Source organism: Lepisma saccharinum, chromosome 1 (genome assembly GCF_977018435.1).
Source record: "Lepisma saccharinum chromosome 1, izLepSacc3.1, whole genome shotgun sequence".
Taxonomy (NCBI): domain Eukaryota; kingdom Metazoa; phylum Arthropoda; class Insecta; order Zygentoma; family Lepismatidae; genus Lepisma; species Lepisma saccharinum.
The window spans coordinates 57,874,004-57,895,924 of NC_139229.1; the positions used below are offsets into that span (position 1 = coordinate 57,874,004).

At 39.4% G+C, this 21,921-nt stretch overlaps 1 protein-coding gene across 2 annotated transcripts in view; it reads left to right on the top strand.

The window, feature by feature from the left end:
• LOC145995662 (neurotrimin-like) overlaps positions 1-21,921 on the top strand; it is a 526,024-nt gene that overhangs the window by 487,224 nt on the left and 16,879 nt on the right. For both annotated transcript variants that reach the window (XM_083132015.1, XM_083132024.1), the window contains one exon: positions 18,127-18,340. In XM_083132015.1, the coding sequence (XP_082988141.1) occupies positions 18,127-18,340 (214 nt within the window). The remainder of the gene's footprint in view (positions 1-18,126; positions 18,341-21,921) is intronic.

Sequence of the window (21,921 nt, forward strand, 5' to 3'; positions counted from 1 at the left end):
AATGTAGGCACCGGAGTCATCCACCAGTTTCCTCAAACGAACGGGGATGGAATTCACGATCTTCTGTAGGAATTCCTTCGGGACGTTTGTGATAACATCTCGAATCCGTGTCTCCAATTGTTCCACATTCATGTACACTTCCTCTATTGCCAAGTAACCTTTTCCATAATGTATATGTACAGACAGTTTAATTGAGATTGCTTAAATATTAGAAAAACTACAGCAAATTTTCAATGCTTAGTTACTTCTCACCCATCCTACTGAGAGACACACACACACACACACACACACTCAGAGAGAGGAGAATATGATAGAAGGCGGTAAAGAAACTGACGAATGGACAAAAAGGAAAAACCATAGAGATGGAACATCAAGGCAGAAATAAAGAAAATAGAGTGATGGGAAGCAAGGTAGATTAGTTAGTTAGGTTTCCGTTTTCAGTCCACTTTATGCACAGTAAGGCTACTTGGGCCTGGACCTACAGTTTAAAGAGGGATCCGAACCACTCTATGTCTCCACCGCGTATCGAACCCGGGACCCCTTGACTACAAGGCGACGATGCTATCACTGCGCCATCGCGGAGACCCCGGAGAGCAATGTAGAAACATAGGAAGGAAAAAAGAGAGAGGGAGAGAAGAAGAAGTCAGAATGAAGGAAACAGTTAAAGAGAGATTGGCACTTGGAGAGAATAACAAATATTGAAATAGAGGAAAAAAGTGTGGGGAGAATAAAATATACCCACAAACACACACAGTGATATGGAGAGAGAGAACGGTAGAAAGAAAGAGAGATTGTGAAAGCATTTAAAAGAAATAATCTTAATTGACAGGAACAAGGAAAGAGATCCAGTCCGAAAATAATTCCTTAAAACACCCTTGAACACACCTGAAGCGCTTTCAGAACCTGTGAAATTTCTTTTTGTTCGGTATTATTAGAAACTGTGCTACACATTTGTGTGTGTAGGCTATGCGTGTGGAATGTGTGTGAATATATATGAGAGAGATATTATGAATGTACAGGGTGCCCATAAAAACACTCCTTGATTTCAAATGGTTATAAAATCAAAACTTATTGGAATATATTTATAAATATTGTGACTACAGATACATTAACTCAAAACATCTGGAACCATTCGAAATCAAGGAGTGTTTTGATTAACTAACTTTCCTCCAGCAGAACTTACACCACTTTCAATTTCAGGGAGACGTGAGTCATCCTATTTTCAGTGGCAGGGGGGGGAGGCGTAAGGATGAAGGTTCGAGCAAGTCATAAATTTCGGTTCATAAATCCCTAGAAAAAAAATCCGAAAATTCGAGTGCAGTATGCTGCTTCATTATTAATGGTACTTTTCTCGTACATATATGAATACATATTTAAAGTACTTAGAGTATAACAGCTTTCGTGTACACTATTTACAGTTTTATGCATATTTGATAATCGTAATTTCATTCGTAGGAAGTAATACAATTTCGTAAAATTGTAGTTTTCATCACTGGCTAGAGAGCTGTAAAATTTCGAAATGGTTTTGACTTTAATAGATATTAATCCCAGCGTCCTCTGTGGTTAAGAAAAACAATGGCGAGCTTAGTGTAGCTAAGAAGTGGATACTTTTCTCTCCGAAACATTGGCGTCGACCTTGAGGGGGCAAAGCACTTTCTGCCCCCCATATTTTGGATATTTTTTATGTCAATCTTATACTTACACAATATTTATTTGATGACGGTGCCACTTCTGAATTAAAACAGTGGAATATTCAAGGATAATCATTGACCTCCCTTCGAAATCTTCTGGAACCGCCAACCTCCGTGGCGGAGTGGTTAGCACAGGGCGCTACGGCACCATGGGTCCCGGGTTCGAATCCCGGCCTGGCATCGGTGAGTGTCCATACCAACTGCATCCGAGGGATTTTTTCTCAAGTGGGCAGCATTGTCTAAATTGTGGGGGATGCTGTCCTCCACCTTTTAAAATTCTCCTTAAATTTCCCCAACTAGGATAACTTTCATATAGCACCCCTCCTCCCCCACCAACTAGGAATATCTACTTGAAGCACTGGAGGAAAGAATAAGATTTTAAATCTTGCCATTCAGTCATGAAAATTCATATTTTACCTTCTATCCTTATTTTTCAAATCGTAAAATTGAAATTGAATTTAAAATAGCATGTCGTTGTTACACGATGCACAAATATCAGACTACTGGTCTTTGCGCCCTTTAATAATCTTTTCACGCTACAAATTCACCATTCAAATTACGAGGGTCATTCGGAAAGTAATTTCCGTTTGGGCATAAAAGAAACACCAGGACAATGTGAAAGTTTTTATTATGTACAACAGAAAGATACAACAAGCTATTTTTCTACATAAGCACCGTTTCTGTTGAAACACTTATCATATCGGCGAACAAGGTTTACAACACCCATGTCAAAGAAATCTGTCGCCTGTTCATTCAGCCATGCAGGAACACTATCCGTAAGCTTCTGGTCCTTGTTCAACCGCTGTGCCCCTAGCCACCAGCAGTATGTGGGCGAGCGTTATCATGCACGAGAACAATGCAGAACTCAACATGCCACGTCGCCTGTTTTGAAATGCTCCTTGCAATTTCTTCAAGGTTTCACAATACACTTGGGCGTTGACTGTTGTGCCTCGTTCCAGAAACTCCACCAACAGTATCCCTTTTCTGTCCCAAAACATAGTTGCCATGAGTGTTTTCATAGCTGAATGCATAGGCGGCAGATTTCTTTGACATGGGTATTGCAAACCTTGTTCGCTGATATGATAAGTGTCTCAACAGAAACGGTGCTTATGTAGAAAAATAGCTTAGAGTTGTCTCTTTCAGTTGTATCTAATAAAAACTCTCACAATGTTCTGGTGTTCTTGTATACCCAAACGGAAGTTACTTTCCGAATGAACCTCGTACATAAATTGATTGATTCAGTAGCCTACGTGTTGTAAGTCCACTTTATGCACAGTAAGACTAATAGGGACTGGAGCTACAGTATAAAATGAGATCCGAACCACTATGTGTCTTCACCGGGTATCGAACCCGGGGCCTCTTGATTACAAAACGACAACGCTACCACTGCGCCATCGGGGAGGCCCCTCAAATTACATAAAGATTCTCCAGATATATCTGCGGGCGTCCACGGTCCCTTCGTCAATTTCATCATGTCATCACTTATCCTCATCTTCGCGATTATCCAAAGTTGGCAGAAAAGCGAAGTGATATAAACCAAATCAATGCATCAGTTACCTGGTACAAAAAATAAATATAAAAATTCTTATCATCGTAAGGTAAACGAAACCATAAATATGTTGTTACGACAAAGAATTCCTTTCACAAAAGGACTTTGTACTAAACCGTATTTAAATTGATCCTGGAAAAAGGTTCCTGGACCGAATTGAAATATTTTAAACATAAACATGTTGATTTTCTCCCGGACCGGAATTGAATTTATTTAAAATTTAACAACTCTGGGTAAAACAAACTTCGACTTTTTAATTTTTATAACGTATATTATTGTTACTTATTAGTAGCCTTGGGAAGAAAAGCGAAGTGATATAAACCATCAATCCATCAATTACCTGGTACAAAAAATAAAAATAAAAATTCATACATTAGATGAGTCTAAACTCGTACAACTTTTTCTCAGGTTTTTAAGATATCCGAGAATTTGTACCATGATGTAAAAAAATATTACATTTTGTGTCTTACGTATGTTCGAACCATGGGTGTAGTCAGAAACTTTTGTACGGGAGGGTCAGGCTGTGTATAAAAATGTAATAATAAGAGGGGTTATAAAAATAATAATTACAATCATGGTTATGATTATTCAATAAAAGCTATTATAAACTAATAAATATAAATTAATTTTATTCTGAAATTACTATTACATAAATGGGAGACTAATTATCCGTGGGGGCCAGGGCCTACCTACCGACTTCGGCCTCACTCCCACCTTCCGAGGTAGGAGATCGTCCAACCAGTTACAGGGTGATGTGTGGTCAGCACGACGAATCCACAGCCGTTGTTGTAGGTTTCCATGACCGGGTTACGCTACTCATTCGTAGCTCCCCATTTTCTTCCCGATGGTGGGTGGCCACCGGTCCCAAACACAAGCGTAGCCAGAGAACAAAGCATGATGTCTTAAACCGCACGGCCATTGTACGGGACTTAAATGGGAGACTAGCACAGCTTAACTGTAGGTCCGATCCCAATTACCTTTTCTGTGCATAAAACTAAAACTCAAAAGCTGTTTTTCATTTTTTTGGGGTACTTCATACAGTTAGTTGTACTGAGATTCGTAGTTATTCTATTTTGTTAATAACTTCAACAAACATCGTTTAATGGAAAACTTTTAAAGGTAGGGGGGAATTTTAGTCGTAGTCACATAAAACACTATTTTTTTGAATTTTGAAAGCTTAATTTTTAGAGTAAATTGGGAATTATTTTTATTCATTTTTTTCGTTCAAAAGCGATTTTTATTTTGGTTATTCTATTCGAATATTAACTGAACTTTAGTTCTGTCGTCAATAATAAAAATAACAAGCTTTATGCTTTTTTATAGTAGTATGAAATACATTTTGTCAAGAGATCAACGAACATATTTCGTACTTTCCTACGCGTGTGGTTCGATCAAACTCAAGCTACTTGTTTATATGTCGATGTTATCTTTTATATTTATGATATTGGAATACTACTTAAAAGGTTGTTTCTTTTTATGCTGATTACAAATATTGTTTGTTATATTTTTTTAAGAAAATAACGAACAATAACTATTTCTAACCTTCAACATCTCTCTTCTTCCGAACGTCTTCATTGATCTGGGACTTACGTATACTAAATTTCAGTTTCTTTGATAATGATAATTTGATAGCGGAAACAGTTTAGAGCCATCCGTTCCACATTTAGTTTTACGCGCATGCGAAATTGAAGCCAAGATACTTGAAGCCTTGGCCCCGAAAATCAATATCATTAAGTAGAAATGTCCAAACGCTGTCGCCACCAAACCCTCCCTGCACAATGGTTTGGTTCTCTCTACATTTCGTCTAGAACCGTATTTTTACTGCAACATGTGCATGAGCAATTGAGCATGTATTCATATTCCAACATCCAGAGTAGACTTTTAGAATTGCATGCACGAAACAAGCACGTTGTATGGTGGTATGTAATATTTGTGAGAGAAAGGGGAAAATATAGAACCATGAATAAGCCTAGCAGGAATATGAATAATTCTACGTAGGAAATATTATTAGGTGTTGAAAAACTATTTGAAACACCAAATATTTGTGCATTGAAAAACTGCTGCATGTAGCCTACTTTAAATAGAGTATCTTGATTATTTTTTTTTATATATTTGCTTTATTTTACTTCGCTTTTTGTGTCACTTTGCTAACAACTCCGCCACGGGGGCTGGCAAATAGAGTATTTTGACTGTACAGTTGTCGACAGACGTTGATTTCATTTGTTTTATTTCACTTCGTTTTTCCGTCAGTTTTTGCTATTTTCGATATGATCTGGATGAAAGGACGATGATATTGAACGTGACAAGAAATCAAGATTCATACAGGTTTATACTAGCTGTAGGTCCAGGCCCCAGGGTATGCTACCTGGTAGAGAGGTTTACATTTTGGTGTCTTCCCTTACATCCACGAAAATCTCATTTTTTTTACTTGCTATGCCGGCCTCAGTGGCTGAGTGGTTAGCACAAAGCCCTACGACGGTAGGGTTATCGACTTCGAAACCCGGCCTGGATGTGGATGTTGTTTGAGAATGTACCTTCATCAGTTTTATCATATTTACACTGATTCTCATCTTCGCGATATTCAAAAGTGGCAGAAAAGCGAAGAATAATAAACCAAGTCAATCAAAAGCCTTCTCTCTAGAAACATATGTGTGTATGTGGGGGGGAGGTTGTGTTTGAAAATGCTCCGCAAGAAACCACGCGAGACCTAATTGGCTTATCCCGCCACTGTAAAAACAAATAATGCATATTGTCGTAAGAGTTTGTCTTCGTCTGAGATGTAAGCTTCTTTTGTATCCGAACAAGGGCAAAATAGGAACGACTACACGTGCCGCAAGGAAAAAAAACAAAGACAGAAAAACAAGAAAACGTCACAAAAGATGCAACGGCAGGAAAACAAGCTTTATCCGCCGAAGGGAACGCCATTATTTCTTGTTTCCCATAGATCCGAACAAGGACAGCGAGAATGCGATATTGTGCAGGCGAACAAAAAACCCTTCTTTTCACCTCTTCATGCCAACGTATGATCCTTAAGTTCCTTCAATTCTCGTCCGAATTGGAGAGGGGCGGGGCAAGGAAAATGAGGATGCACACAAGAACAATCCTTGTCCTTGTAGATCATCATTTCCTCGTCAGGATCCTTTTGCAACTCGCGGAAGGATCTCTGGAAGACTATTTCTTTTCATTTTTGTTTTGGTAACCATCCCGGAATCTTGTCTTTTTCTTCATCTTCCTTTATGGCGACGACCTTTATCCTTACTCTATGATGTGAGAATCGATCTGGTAGCATTTGCTTGGACGACATCGTTAGCAGTGGAGAGAATGCTTTCTTGGAAACTTCTGTTTCCAGGCGACAACAATGAACGGAAGACATTACATTAAAAGAAGAAGAAGAGAAGGAGGTCAACAACTAGGAAAAGGGGAAGAAAAACGAATTAAATAAATAAACTTGGTTACGAGGTCTTGCGAAAACGGATAAAGGGAGAGATCCCAAAAAGGGAAGATTGTAATGTCTGCAGGCGAAAGGTTACGGAGCTGCTGAAAGTAGAAGTCATTAGTTGTAGCAAGCATGGTTGCAATTCCAATAAGAGGGCTTCTCGGTTAAAGTAGTGCCTTAGGGAGTACTTATCGCTGGTTCGATGGTACATTCTTGCCGAAAGCAATGTCCTAGAACACAATAGAAGCATACAGAGTTCGAAGCAGGATAATTTAAGTATGAACGACTTTCTATTCCTTTGGATTTTTAGCATTCTTTTTGTGTACTCGTGTTATATCCCAGTTCTGACTTTTCTAATTTTTCAAAACTGTTTCATTTGTTCATGTAATCATTGATTTAAGATTTATTAACGTCACAGGCAGTTAGATTCAGATTATAAACTTCATTTTATATTCCTTAACCATGTTCGTAACCAAACGTCATAATTATGGAAAGGCTTTTAAGGTGCAAAATTAAGGTCGAGAAAGGGAAGGAAAGGTTCTGAAAATGTTTTCAGAAAGGTGCAAAACAGGTGCTGATAAAATAATTTTATTCAATGCTCTCTTTTTCTGCGCATTCTGTATATAATTCGCGCGGACCGCATAGAAAACTGTGGTTCTGCCAAATAGGTTTTGCTGAAGTTTGTGTTTTCTCTCGCGGGTTTTGTTACTTTATCTTAGGAAATATTGGGGCTGCAATGATTATATTATACCATTTTATAGCTCTCGTTCTGCTCTATGAAACAAGACTATAGGATTTTATGTAGCTGCCCAAGAAGAGTGAAAATCATTTATTTTTCTGTCCAATTTTTTAACAAAACATGAAAGAAAGGAAAGGGAAAAGATGCTGAAGGATCAAAGAGGGGGTCAAAAGGGGATAAATGTGCTAATCTCACGAAAAGGTGCAACAAATTGTGTTCATTTTACTTCATTACATGTCCTAAAATACATATCTCAAACGATTGGTATGATGACAGCTATTTTTGGAAAGGTGTTTCACCTTAAAATTCGTTCCCTAGTCATAATATGTCACGAATGACGTAATACTACTACAAAGATGGCGTACTGGTAACGTAGTCGCCTTGTAACCAACGGGATGAATGGTGATATGATGTGATGGATGAAGGGACAATCAGAAACACAAATGGAATACAAGAGGATTATACTGCCTGTAGGTCCAGACCAGTAGTGTAACTAACATGCTCTGAGCCTCCCGCAACTTACAGTTGTGCGGTCCTACGCATGTTTTTTAAAAAAATGTTTCTTTTTTTAAATATTAAATCACTTCTACATTTATATTAGGTATTTTCAAATATGAAAATACATACATGTAATTGAATCTATTTAAAAACTGGTACGAATGGTTTTAAAAGACAAACTGTAAAAAAAAAATGTTACAATTACAAATGAAAATGCATTGTTACTACAAAAATTACGATATTGTCAAATGCCCATTACCAGTCCTCTGCATTTCTTGATGGAAGCAAATTCTTGTGCTAGTTTCGTCAAGTCCGGTTTTTGAGCATGATCGCTTCCAATGCTTATCAGCGTTCTTCTTGTGATTTCAATTGATTCTACATTCCGAAATGAAACAATTTCTGTAGCTGTAGTGCAAGATCTTGTACATATTTCTCCCAGAAATTTGTAGCAGATTCCCCTACAACAACTACAAAAGAAACTTAGCAACAGCACAGTTTCACCAAACCTTGCCAAAACGCGGGTGGTAAGGGCGGGAAGGGGTGTAAATATTTCCAACCCATTTCCTTCGGCGACGTAATCTAGGACTTGAAGTATTGAGCTAATGAAGGTTTTCTTCTAACCTGGAAATTTACTTTCTACTTTTCTAATCATTAACATTTACTGTTTGCAGTTTTAAGGACATGAAAATATATTGTGTTGGGTTGAAAATATATTTTAACACCCATAGGAAAACTTTTGTCAACTATCGGTCTTTCTTGAAACCCCTTAAGTGTGGAGGACGTATATATACGCCCTCCGAATTGTGCTGCTGTAGTACGGAAGGCGTATATATACGCCTTATGTTTGTTTCAACTATGTTCGATTTACTGTGGCGTATATAGTCACACAGACGTTTGGTGAGATAGTTCTAGCAGTAGTAGAAACAAAAAATAGGATCAACAGAGAAAAAAGAAGAAGACGAAACTAATTTTTCCCTTCTTTCTTTCTTTTCGTCTTCTTCTTTTTCATCTTTTTCCTCGTTTGCTACTATTTTTTGTTTCTACTACAGCTAGAACTATCTCACCAAACGTCTGTGTGACTATATACGCCACAGTAAATCGAACATAGTTGAAACAAGCATAAGGCGTATACGCCTTCCGCACTACAGCACATCACTACGGATGGTGTATACTGAATATGGCGAAGAAACATACATTTTGCAGTAGCGACTTGTTCAACAAACTCCACGCTTAAGGGGTTAATTTATCATTCTTGCTGCGCCCCTGAAGCTCGTGCGCCACCCCGCGCCGCAGAGGTATCGGGCGTGTTATTTACGCTTCTGGTCCAGACACTAGAATCTCCTTAGTCTGCAAAACGAAGTCCAGGGTGCCTTCAGAAAGCGTTACGCCTTATATCTCGCAACGTGTAGAAGAGTAGTGACGATCTCCGTGACGCAGTGGTTAGCACGGTGTTCTACGACGCCAGGGGTCTCAGGTTAAAATCCTGACCTTTGCTGGTGTCCCTTCATCAGTTTCATCACTCACCTCATCATCGAGTTAGCTAAAGGTAGCTGAAAGCGACACTAAGTAACAAAAACCAAATTAAATTACACGTAGAAAGAATGGGATGGAGTATCAAGGACATCATGTTCTGAGTTTTAAATGACGATATCGTTACTAACAGTAGATCACCGCCATTTGGAGATTACTAAAATCTATTGTTTTTTTTTAGTTGTTTAATGCATTTGGCCGTCATGAGTTAGTAACAGAGGAGCTTTAACAGAAAAGACACTAGGAACATACTGGCAGGACATGATCAGACAGACAAAGTATAATCGCGAGCGAACTGTTAAATCATCCATTCACACCGTAGGTACATTCCACCGAAATTGGTTTCTGGCGTAGCCGAGAGAAGCACACGGGGTACTTTTGTGGAAAAGTGTCCCGTCTGAAGTTTTCTCACGTCTCACAGTCGATACAAAAGTCGTAGTCGTTATAAGGCGGGCGAAATGTGTAGAGTTTTCGTGGCGCGTGTTCGGGGTTGGAAGTTTGGCATTAAAAGATAACGCCCTTCCTTTGAAATGAATTGGGGCGGGAATGCATAAATTCTACAGAAACTTTTTTTTTTAAAAGACCGAATGTATTTCGGGTGTAAGCAGGTCACTAGAATTGGAAAATGCCCCAACGTATAAATATTCCTATGGTAACAAACACGTTCAGCTTAATGGAAGTACATATTAAATTGTGACTTTTTTTAAGGAAGGGGCAAAATTGACATATTTGTCTGAATGTTCGTGATAATCGTTCTTCATTAGCTTCAATATCAATCGGATTCAATTCATTCCCTAGTTTCCCACTTACCAATTCTAGTAATCAAAGGGTCTGGGGTTCGATACCTGGCGGAGATAGGGCTACATAGTGATTCGAATTACACTTTAAACTGCAGATACAGTCTCGATTAGCCTATCTGTGCATAAAGTGGATGTAAAAATTCTCATATTTAAGCTAATACTACGTTTGGAATTAACTCTTGCAAACTTCTTGCATCCTTGCTATGCATGAATTAATGAATTAATGAATGAGTTAATTTTGGGGGCAGCGCCGGCACATATGGGCATTTTGCACGCTTCATAATATACGGGGAAAATTTCCTCATTTGAAATCTTTACCTTATATTTTAAAAAGTTGTGCCGGTCCCCGGGGCGGAGTGGTTAGCACATCGCGCTACGACACCAGGGATCTCGGGTTCGAATCCCGGCCTGGACATGGATGTTTGTGAGTGTCCATTCATCAATTTCATCATATCGTCACTCATATCCCATCTTCGCAAATTAGCCAAAAGTGGCACAAAAAGTGAAGTAAAATAAAGCAAATCAAACAATCAATGAATCATTTAAAAAGGAGTGTGAAATGTCCGAATGGTTCAAATTGCTAGGTTGTAAAGCGACTTGCACAGGACGTACACAACACATTACAAAACTAAGGAGACACGAAATATTTCCTCAGATACAATGTAAAGGCCTGTATTTCTCAAAGAACCAAAACTATTAGTTATTTATTCCGCTTGTCTGAGAATATTAAAATCGGTAAATTCGAAAATAATATGTGGAACACTTCAAATAACATTACATGCAGTATAGGCTGGAGGGTTCAGCCCTTGCAGTAAATGATGAAATGTGAGACTGCACTGTCCAATTCGAAGCAGAGTCAAAGTTACCTGTTCTCGATGGGAGGTGTACGAGGAACGTCATGCAGCAATGGAGAGCATGGTGTCTCGAAGTTTACTCCCCGTTATCTCATCCCCTTCTTCCTGCCAAGAAGGGAAATTAAAAGCCTTATATATAATTCTCTCTGGCATAAGTTGGACCAGCATCTGCTGCTTCGTTCCCTTCCTTTGATGTCCACGTGACTGAGTACCCACAGAGACGGACGTCAGCAGGGCCAGATAGGGGCTCAAGGATGCCTGGAAGAGTGCGATTTCACACTCAGGAGCACACTAAGTAAATCGGAGGCCTTGTCCGAAAGGTGCAAGAACATACTTCAAGCGAGCATCCTCCGAGAATTGTCTTGCAGTGCGGTCTTGAAGTGGTGTACTAGAAGTGAAGGTCATTCGAATTGCACTTCGACTGCAGCGCCAAATACGATCAGTAGATATAACCGACGACACGTTGTTTTTCCCGCGTTATAAACACTTGTTTCATAAAAATCACATATCAATATCAAATATTCTTACACATACATTTCCAAACATCAGGAGAACAACTTGCTGGCCCATAACGTATATTTAACCTGTATTTCTAGCATTTTACCTCCGTGATTTTAAACAAATGAACAACGAGTGAGAATCACGTGATCTAGTCAGCAACGATCTGGGCTGCGAGCTGTGCACTTGTGTACTTCTGTACTTGGCGCTTTCGGACTGTACTATGTGACGTCACTTCCGTCAAGACCATACTTCAAGTCTGTACTTTGTACTTTTCGGACAGAGCCAGAATCTGGTGAAACCATTTGAACTTAAGTTCGGGAACTTACGTGATGAAAACAAAATTATACGAGGGCTGATTTACTTAAAGCAACAATGACTGGAATAGTATTTATTTCATGGTAGAGTTTGGGGGACGCATCCTGAATATCAAGATTAAATGTGGCTAAATGTTTAGGGAGCGAAGCCAGATCTGCACAGATGTGTTTATATTTTGACTTGAAGCGTGAGGAAATGGGGTACATGTTGCATAGTTGTAACAAATGGTTATTTTAAGAAAGGAATTGTCAAATGTATTATTTGAGGTAATATGTACTAAAGTTGCACGCACCAACGTTGCAACTTATTCTTCGATCTTGCGTTTAGTTCGGCTCGTTCGTGGCCGACCAGAACGCTCATCACCATCCAAACTGTCTCTTCCCTGTGCAAAGCGTTGGTGCGACTTAAACACAGCCCAAGACGTCGTCGCCGTATTCTTGCTTCATCATCTAAAACGTTTCGCTAACGAATTTGCCTAATTTTTGCCAGAAATTGACATTTATCCATTGCTCAAACTGTGCATTCTCGAGTTCTGCCTTTCGCATTCAACTCCCCTTCACAACAAATACCGTAGTTGTGCTTACACTGTATCCACGCAACTACCTGTTGCTGGGACGAGAGAAGAACTGACACGGTACCACCCCTTGGTGCAAACTATCCTCTGCAGTGCACCACAGCGACACTATGCGGCCAGGCCAAGAACTTATTGACTGTACTGCGATCTTAAAACATTGTTTGATTCAATTCAAATACATGTATTTTAATTTTACACTGAGGTATGTACACTGCGATCTATGAGTATTACCGTGCAAATTGTCCATTACCATGTTCATGCACTTTAGTTGACCCAATAAGAGGTTCAAGAATTAAAAGAAAACTCAAAACAAACTGTTGACAACTTCTGCAGTACCTTACGTAAAATCCAACGCTTAAAAACACGTAGGATGTAAGAGAAGAATTCATGAAAATAGTCATGGACAATCTGCCGAGCAATACTAGTGGATCCCACTGTACATGAGCAACTAAGTCACCCGTCTCATATCTATCTGCGTGGTAATTCTCGACACGGGTGATTCTAATTCAGCAATATTGTCTATGGACTTGTTTTTACTGAACAACAAGATTCCTCCTCCAAAGTTGAACTTTATATTTGATTATATTCTTCACGCATTCTTCTTCTTCCATGGCTATTAAACTACCGACACAGCAATCAAGATTTCTTTAATCCCACAAGAAGAGAGAAACAGCCTGAAAAATGACACTGTGTGGTACAAGGAAGATTTGAAGAAACATGCCTTGACCTAATTCGGCTTCCCTGATTGTTTTTCTGAATTCAATTTGCTCCTAGCCTCGTTTCTCTATTTTCTGTTCTTCTCTGGACAATCGACGACCATTAGTTTTGCTACTTTGCTCTTGTTCTTTTTTCTCCCCCCTCCCCCGTCTTCCTCCGAGGTTCTATTTTCTTATTCTGACTTCAATAAACCATGGGAGAATATCAGGTGCCTGCATCCGGTGGAGACTTGCTTCTACAACAGGAAAGATATTTGATTTTATAGTTTCGTATCACGAAACGACTTCAGAACAGAAAATCAATTTTGGGGAATGCCTTCGTCTTTGACAATACTCAAGCACGTTCCGGAGTTTCCCCTCGTAAATATGAGGGTCTGGACACAGTAACTTGATAGCTTTTAGTGAGAGTAATCGTTTTCTTGACGTAACATATAGGCAATACTGTGCATGAATATGAGATAGGAACAGGTGGAAAAGCATGGCTCAATATACTCATATCCGACGGCCATGTTCACTTGTCAGTGTTTCCATCTATCCATGGCATATACCGATACCTGAAAAGAATCAATTAATTTACCCAGCTCCAACCTGCGGGTTGCAAGCTGGTTGGTTGATTTCGTTGTTTTGCGTCGCTTGATGCCATTTTGGCAAATCGAGACAAAGAGAATGAATGGTGATGAGATGGAATTGATGAAAGGAGATTCACAAACGCACATGGACATGACACAAAAGAGGCATCACAAAGATTTATCCTGGCGCCAGAGACTCGTTAGTCTACAAGAACACAGTACACGGTGCTTCTACATGAAAGGAAGGTCGACACGAGTGCTTTCTGAAAAGTCTAATTTATGTCTAAGTGTAAATTATGTTTATTTTTTAACGTCCACTTTTGAAGACGGTGGAAAGTTGTTTTGTTTACTTAAGGGGTCTCCACCCAGGTGTCTAGACTTGGTAACCAGAAAAATCACCAAAAATAACCAAAATAAAATGTTAAAGATAAAGGCCTCCCTGAACATGATGATAGAGGTGTATAAAGGTAAGGCTCCACACATTCTCTTTCTCTACCATAATGTGATGTGATCAGCATCATGCCCGAGCACCCTTTACCATCCCAGGTACCTTACGTGTGTGCCCATTAATTTAAGGGTTAGTTGAGCCATGAGACCAATTCTACATGGGTCATTAAGGTAAAATTTCTTACTTTAGGTAATGAACTCTGGGGATTGCATCCGGATCTCTTGTATAGTGACCAAGGCAACCCCGTAGCGGAGTGATTGGTACAGGCGCTACGACACGCCAGGGGTCCTGGGTTAGAATCCCAGCCTAGGCATGAGTGTTCATTGTGGGTGTCCCTTCATCAATTTCACATCATCACTCATCCTCATCTACGCGATTAGCAAAAACGGACAATAAACTGAATTTACCAAATCAATCAATCAAAAGCACGATAACCAAAATAATAGCTAGAATTCCTACAAAGTATTTGCTAGGATTGTATGGTTTTTGGTAATAGGCTTGCATTGTCACCAATCTATGAGAAATATCATCAATCACTACAGTTAACTGTTTTAAGACTTTACAATGTACGGGATGGTTTTTCGGATACAATAGCGTTCAGAAAAGGTATTTTCCGCCCTTACCAAACTTACGTTCTTCTTCCAATCCACAAAACCGCGTTTAATTTGCATGATAGATTGAATCTCTGTTGACGCAGGCAGAAAACATTGAAGGAACTCGCACAGAAATAACCAGGGAAGCCATCCTTTCCTCGGACAAGCTTGACATTGGTTTTTGGAATACTCATGGAGGCTGTTACAATGCACGAGTGGTCCCCCGATTCTCTGTTTGGATGAAATAAAGTGAGGACAACCCCTTCTAGACATTGATGTCCTCGAGGTCCGCGCTGGACCCTGAGATTCACGAGATGTCTCTCTTGTCTAGGGTTGTTGAATGCGTGGCAGGGTACACAAGCCTTGTTGGTCAAACAAGGTACGTCCGGTAAGAAAACAAAGTTTCGAGACCCCTTTTAAGGAAAACAAAAGAGAAGCGGATAATGGTAGGCATAGAAGAAGATGTTCAGGCAGCTTCCATTGAATGGGAACTAGAGATAACTGAAGACGTACAAGAAAAATCTCAATGAATATTTGAGAAGATTGAAATTGTCTCTTTTTGCGTTTTGAGAATCTGGAACAGTGGGTGGAGGAGCAGAGCCCCTTTCTAGAAACTGAATATGAGGAGTGTATTTTCAATTGTATGGTCACTGTTTCTTTGTATTATAATGTAGTAGCTTATCACCCGGCGTTGCCCGGGTATTTATTTATCCCAATCTTCTATCAGAAAGGAAAATAATGAATTCTAACTATAGTGCAAACTGTAACTAATTTTATTTACAGGTATTTAAAAGTATAAGTACAGTATAAAGTAAAATCTTTTACATATTCACTATAATATTAATTGAACTCAAAGCTTGATTATAAACAACATTTATTAGTTTCACCTTCAGGAGCAAGAATAAATAAATTGAACGGCATTCAGAGTGTCACTGTTCATCTTAGCGACCCCGAAAGCTATGGAATCCACACTAATATCGGTCGTTTTTTATTATTTTTACATGTCACCCCTTCCCACTACCACCCCTAGGGGTGCCAGGGGTGTCTTACCCCCACAGTGTTTCTTTCCAGATTGTAAGTGATATGTGTACCAAGTTTGGTTGAAATCGCTCCAGGCGTTCGAGAGTTATGCCGGAACAAACATACATCCATCCATTTATATATCGAGTAGATAGAAGATGGATTCGTACAAGTGCATAACATGGTAAACGTTTGTGGTATCGTGTGTCAAACCATGAAGATATTCTCTCGAAATATCGATCAGGTGCGTTCTGGAAGTTCTCGACTGATTTTTCTCTCTCTCTCTCTTCATCTTCAGAGATTGAAGTGAAGTGAAGAGATCCAGCCTGGTTCGTAGATTTATGTGTTTTGTGTAGAAGAACTCCTCTTTGGGTGTTAAGCTTATCTAGTGTCTTTTCTACCTTGTCTTTGCCTCACGTGACTCTTTCCAATACATTGAGATACGAGCTTCAGATGGACTAGAATCGACAAGTGATGATAATAATTGATCACATTCGTAAACGCTTGTTCTGTAGTTACATAGGTATTTAAACTTCCAATTCTAAATGAAATCGTGGACCGAATTGTCATCATTTATATATATAACTAAAAACCCAGAAGATAAATGTCGGACTTGGACTTTTGTTGGCAACAATTCTTCTTTCAGCCTAGAAAAAGGCCCACTGGAACCATAAACTTGAACATGTTCTAGTCGTACTTGTACATTTCTGATAGGCTTGACACCAACAACGTTATTCCTGAACTAGTATTACACCATTCCACGTGATCTCATGATAAATGAAAATGGCAGACAAAATATATTGGCGGGAAAAATCAGATTTTGAGTTTCCCTTCTTTGTTACACTAGGCAGAACAGACCAAATAGTAGCAACAGCTGACAAGAAACTAATATTTCAATGTCACCTGGTAAGTTCATTGTTTCAGCTGACGTTAACAATTCATAGGCAGGATTCCTTGTTCACTCCGATCTTATCTTGGGCTCCTGCGAAGATCAAGGGATGGAAAATCCCCTTCTGCCTGTCCCAGCCGGTGGAAATGCCACACTAATGTCCCTTCAAGGAAGAAAGGCGAGTCTTGCTCCATCCATCTGCGGATTTGGCACAGATTCAAGTGTCATGTACCAGCTACGTCATCTGAGAGAGGTCCTCCGGGGATATAACATGCGTTCGGAGACCTACTGGAGAGAATGATACGTTTGGAGAAACTTGCACGATGAGGTATGAAGTTATACAAGTTTTATCATCTACTCACTCGCTGAGGAAGAGAGATGTGACGTCATCGTTGCCATTGGTATTTCCATATCTTCCATCTCCGTCGCTGCGGTTCTCTGTTCTGAAAAGGGGTTGGAATTGTACAAGAGGGGGTTATTTTCAAAATGTGTTTCGTTTATGGCTGTGGCTTCTATTCTTCATTCGCCACGTTGAGTCAAATGGTGACTTTTGTGGTGTGTGCACTCGTGTAAATGGCATTTGAAGATTGTTGAAAGAGCAGGCGTTTGGATTGGTTGAAAAACTAAATTGTTGCATGAAAAACTGCAGTGAATACTCTTGTGAGGTATAACGAAGACATGATTTCCTTTTCGTACCATTTCGTACCTATTCGTACTGAAATTATGTCACAAGATAGTGACAGAGAAGGAAGATGCTTAACGCACTTGTAGATGGCACCAGGGTGGTATTTGAATGGGAATGAACGGAAATTCTCTTCTCTGCTTACCGTATTCTCATTTCTGGTGGTACATTTTTTGTCTTTGGTGTAGGAATAATATATATACGAGGGTCATTCAATAAGCATTCGCACGTTTACTGTAATTTGCTTTACGATGAAACCTTCAGTGGATTTAAATTACTTGCACCATAAATACATTTTGAAAAATCGAACCATTAAGTTTACACTAATTAGGCTAAATCTGTAATGCCAATCAATGCATAAAAATCGGTCATCGTCATCTTTTAATGGTAGTTGAATGGTAGCGGAAATTGACGGTCTTACACTGAAAAGTTGCATGTAGAAATGACGGCCAAATACTGAAAATGATATGGCCATAACCGTTTTTAGAATATTATATTTTTTAATGTAATTTTAATTTCTAAGTTTTTAGAGGTATATTTATGGTGCACACAATTGTAATTCATAATCATTACCTATGTTTATGCATTAATAAATATTTCATTTAAAAATAAAACGTTCAGGTCCCTCAAAACGTCCCATGCAGGTTTATATACTGTACCTATGACTCAATTTTCAAACAACCAATGGAATTGTCTGTCACGAGTGCCTTTATCTTCCGCAGAGCCCGACGCCACCGCAGTACGTGTTCTGGTACCACAACGACCGGATGATCAACTACGATGCAGGAAGAAGCGGAGTGTCCGTGAAGACCGAGCCAGGCCCGAAGACCCACAGCAGGTTGATCATTAATAACGCCAAGTACGTAGACTCAGGAAATTACAGCTGTCGGGCGTCGAACACGGAATCCGACACCATCCACGTTTTTGTGTCCGAAGGTAAGTTATATTCTCTTGTTTATAAATGAATGGAGATCTTCTCCCGAACTAAAATAAGTGTGCTTCCGAGGTGAAATAAAGTACTTCCGAACTAAAATATAGTGTACGTACTTCCGAACTGAAATATATGTTCCAGGAGTGTCGAAGCTGAATTTATGAAAATTCACAAAATAGCATGTGATCAAAACAACAACTGTTTATTTTTTTAATGTAGTCTCCTCCATCTGTATTAACACACTCTCCCCATTTGGATGACAAGCTCATAATTCCAGTGGCGTAGGATTTCGTCTCGAGCCCCGAAAAAACAGTTCACAACACACATGATCTTCTTGTCATCGTCAAATCGCTGTACCTTTAACTGGATCTTCAAATGTCGAAACTAAAGGCCAGATCTGGCGAATAAGAAGGGTGGGTGATTATTCTCAACTTCTGTTTGTCTGCAGCAGCGCTGGCAACATGAGACGTGTGTGGTGGTGAATTATGCAACACATTCACCCAGTACCTGCCGTTAGGTCCTCTTTTCTGGTTAATTTGCTCGACGTAAGTCGACCAAAGTTTCTGCACACGATGCACCATTCATCGTGGTATTACTGGGATGGAACTTGGTAAGCATTGGGCATTTGCAGTCACAAAAAACAGTGAACAACAGCTTTCGTGTTCATTTTTTACCTACTTGCACTATAATGTAGTGAAAGCTTGCTTCGTCGGGGTCTCAACTCCTGTTTCTAGGATAGGCAGAATTTTTTTTCACTTTACATTAATTTCAAATTTTTATTCGAAATAACGAAGCTATCTTGCTTTTGAAATGGTGCGAGCAAGTTTGGCACCCATCGAGAGGATACTTTTCTCAGCATCAAGTGGCGCAGTGGTAGCGTCGTCGCCTTGTAATCAAGGGGTCCCGGTGAAGGCACATAGTGATTTGAATCCCACTTTAAAACTGTAGGTCCAGTCCCGATGTGCATAAAGTGAACTTAAAACACCAAATCAATCAATCAATTTCGGAAACCCCACAGTCCTCGCTAATACAGAGAGTTTTAATCTCTCTGGCATCAGCCGGTCCCCGTGGTGGAGTGGTTAGCACATCGCGCTACGAAGCCAGGATTCCCTGACTCGAATCCTGGTCTGAGCATAGATGTTTGTGAGTGTTCATTCATCAATTTCATCGTATCATCTCTCATCCCCATCATCGTAAATTAGCCAAAAGTGGCACAAAAAGCGAAGTAAAATAAAGAAGATCCATCAAATCACTAGTTCTAATTTTTAAAGGTTCTGGAGTTCGAGCAGTTCTGAGCGGCAATAAAGATGGTTCATCTTGAATGAATTTTCTTCCTCTCTTGAACTCGTTAACCCAATTTTACACGATGGTAAGGGAAGGTGAAGAGCCCTTGTACCCACTGACCAAACAGGGCGTGAATGTGATGAAGGTAGACCTTTCATCATCAAGAATTCTATCACTGCTCGATACTTCGATTGCTGTACGGCCATTATTTGCTCACTTTCCAAAGCCACGGCACCGTACTTGGAAAGAGATACCAGAGTACATAAATTAAGTAAAGTGTGTAAATTTGTTAACATTATTCTATCCCAGTCATCAACATGGTCGGGATATATGGTATTTTAAATTCACCCCTTCATTGTGTGTTTATAAATGAATGTATCTTTCCTTCTCCTGAACTAAAATGTAGCGTACTTCCGAACTGAAATACCTACACCCTGCCTCTTGAATCTGTGGATAGTAGCTGCAGCCGCGTTTCACCTCAATTGATAATTGCTCAATTTTCGTGTGACTATTTAAAGAAGCCCATATTCATTTAGAGTTCAGCAGGCGATCCAAGACACCAGCCCTTATTATATTTAATCTTCTTCGTATAGTTACCAACCTCAGAATCTTTTCACAAAATGTGGTTGAGCGCGCTAAATGGTAAATTTTATATCTCGCCTTCAAAGTTCCATGGTTCAAATCCCGGACCTAGGACGTTCGATTTATCTTCCTCGTCTCGATTAGCCATTGTGGCAGAAGAATGACAGTAACACACACACACACACAATATACACCCTCCATAAAATGTAAAGGAGTTATGCTGGGTACAATTGGTCATGATAGAAACAGGTTGAACGTAGTGGAAGTCATAATTGTGTGTGTCAAGTGGAGGTCCGCCATATTGAATTCAACAGAAAAAGTTTTCACCCTGTATATATATATGCACACACACACACACACACACATGTACAGGGTGTTCAGTCCAAAAGTCTGTAAAGTATATCTGCAGCTAAATGGTGCTTTTAGGCTGAACTCTCTCTCTCTCTCTCTCTCTCTCTCTCTCTCTCTCTCTCTCTCTCGTGTGCGTGTATGCACGATTGTGTATGTATATTTATTCAGAAATTATCAACTTTTCCATTACATGGTATTTTATGTGTAAATTGTATGTATGTTTTATTCGATGCCGGATGGGTGACCGAGGGCGTGATGTGCAGGATTTGCCTGTAAGACAGCTTGCATACCGAAATAACATAGATACGAGCACATCCAATCTGTAAAAGAGCATTTACCGCGCATGCGCCACCAACAGACCGACCCGACACGATTCAAGCTATTGGAAAAACAACCCAGTCCAAGCGCAAGAGAGAAACGAGTTGCTTCTGAAGTTTCGTTTGCAATTGATACTATAGTGCAAATCACCAACCCTGAGACCTTCTGTAAACAAACCGTTTCACTGATTCGATGTATCACTGAACACGGAGACTTTCCCGCACGCATAGAACTCGCCATGTTGAAAGTGGCACTACTTCCTTGCTGTTCACATGATTATTTTTAGAAAATAACCAATGTTATAAAATATATTTATGTTCACAAATCTCTAAGCTCATTGAAAGTTACAATGCATATTCCTACGAAATGTTCACACTTATCTTGCCTTGCCATGTCACCAAGTTATTTTACGAGGTGCACTATATTTGGCGGAACAAAACTCGTTATTAGGATGCTTGTCAAAGTTTCCAAACGCAATAAATTTACGAACTTTCTTTGTCTTGTTTTGATCATCATCATCAATATATTTATTGGACTTACAGCATTGCATATGGTTGTTTATCCCCATGATTTATTTTATTTACATAAGATACAATTTACATAAAATCTACAAACAAATTTCAAATACCCTCCTATCTATATCAAACCTTAGAAATATACGTACATTACCATGTTATATCATTTTGTTTAAAAAAAATGCAAGGAAATACATTCAAATCGCATTCAAGGAAGAAGCCAAATTTATGGGAAATGATTACTGGTGCAAAGAGTTAATCACACAGGTGAAGCAATAAGTACAAAAGAAAGAGCATTGGGTTTAAAGTGAGACGTCATTTGCGGCAGCGTATCCCATACTACAAATTGGCCTTTGTTTTACCTTACGTAATGTATCCTGTAACAACGCTTGATTTTCGTGTGGATTATTTTACTTCTATGAGCTTGCAATGCTTTCTGCATGCACGTGGTTTTGTTCACAGAAGGTCTCAGGGTTGGTGATTTGAACTTTAGTTGCTTGTCACTTCAGCTCTCTAGCGATCTGGGTTGAAGTTTG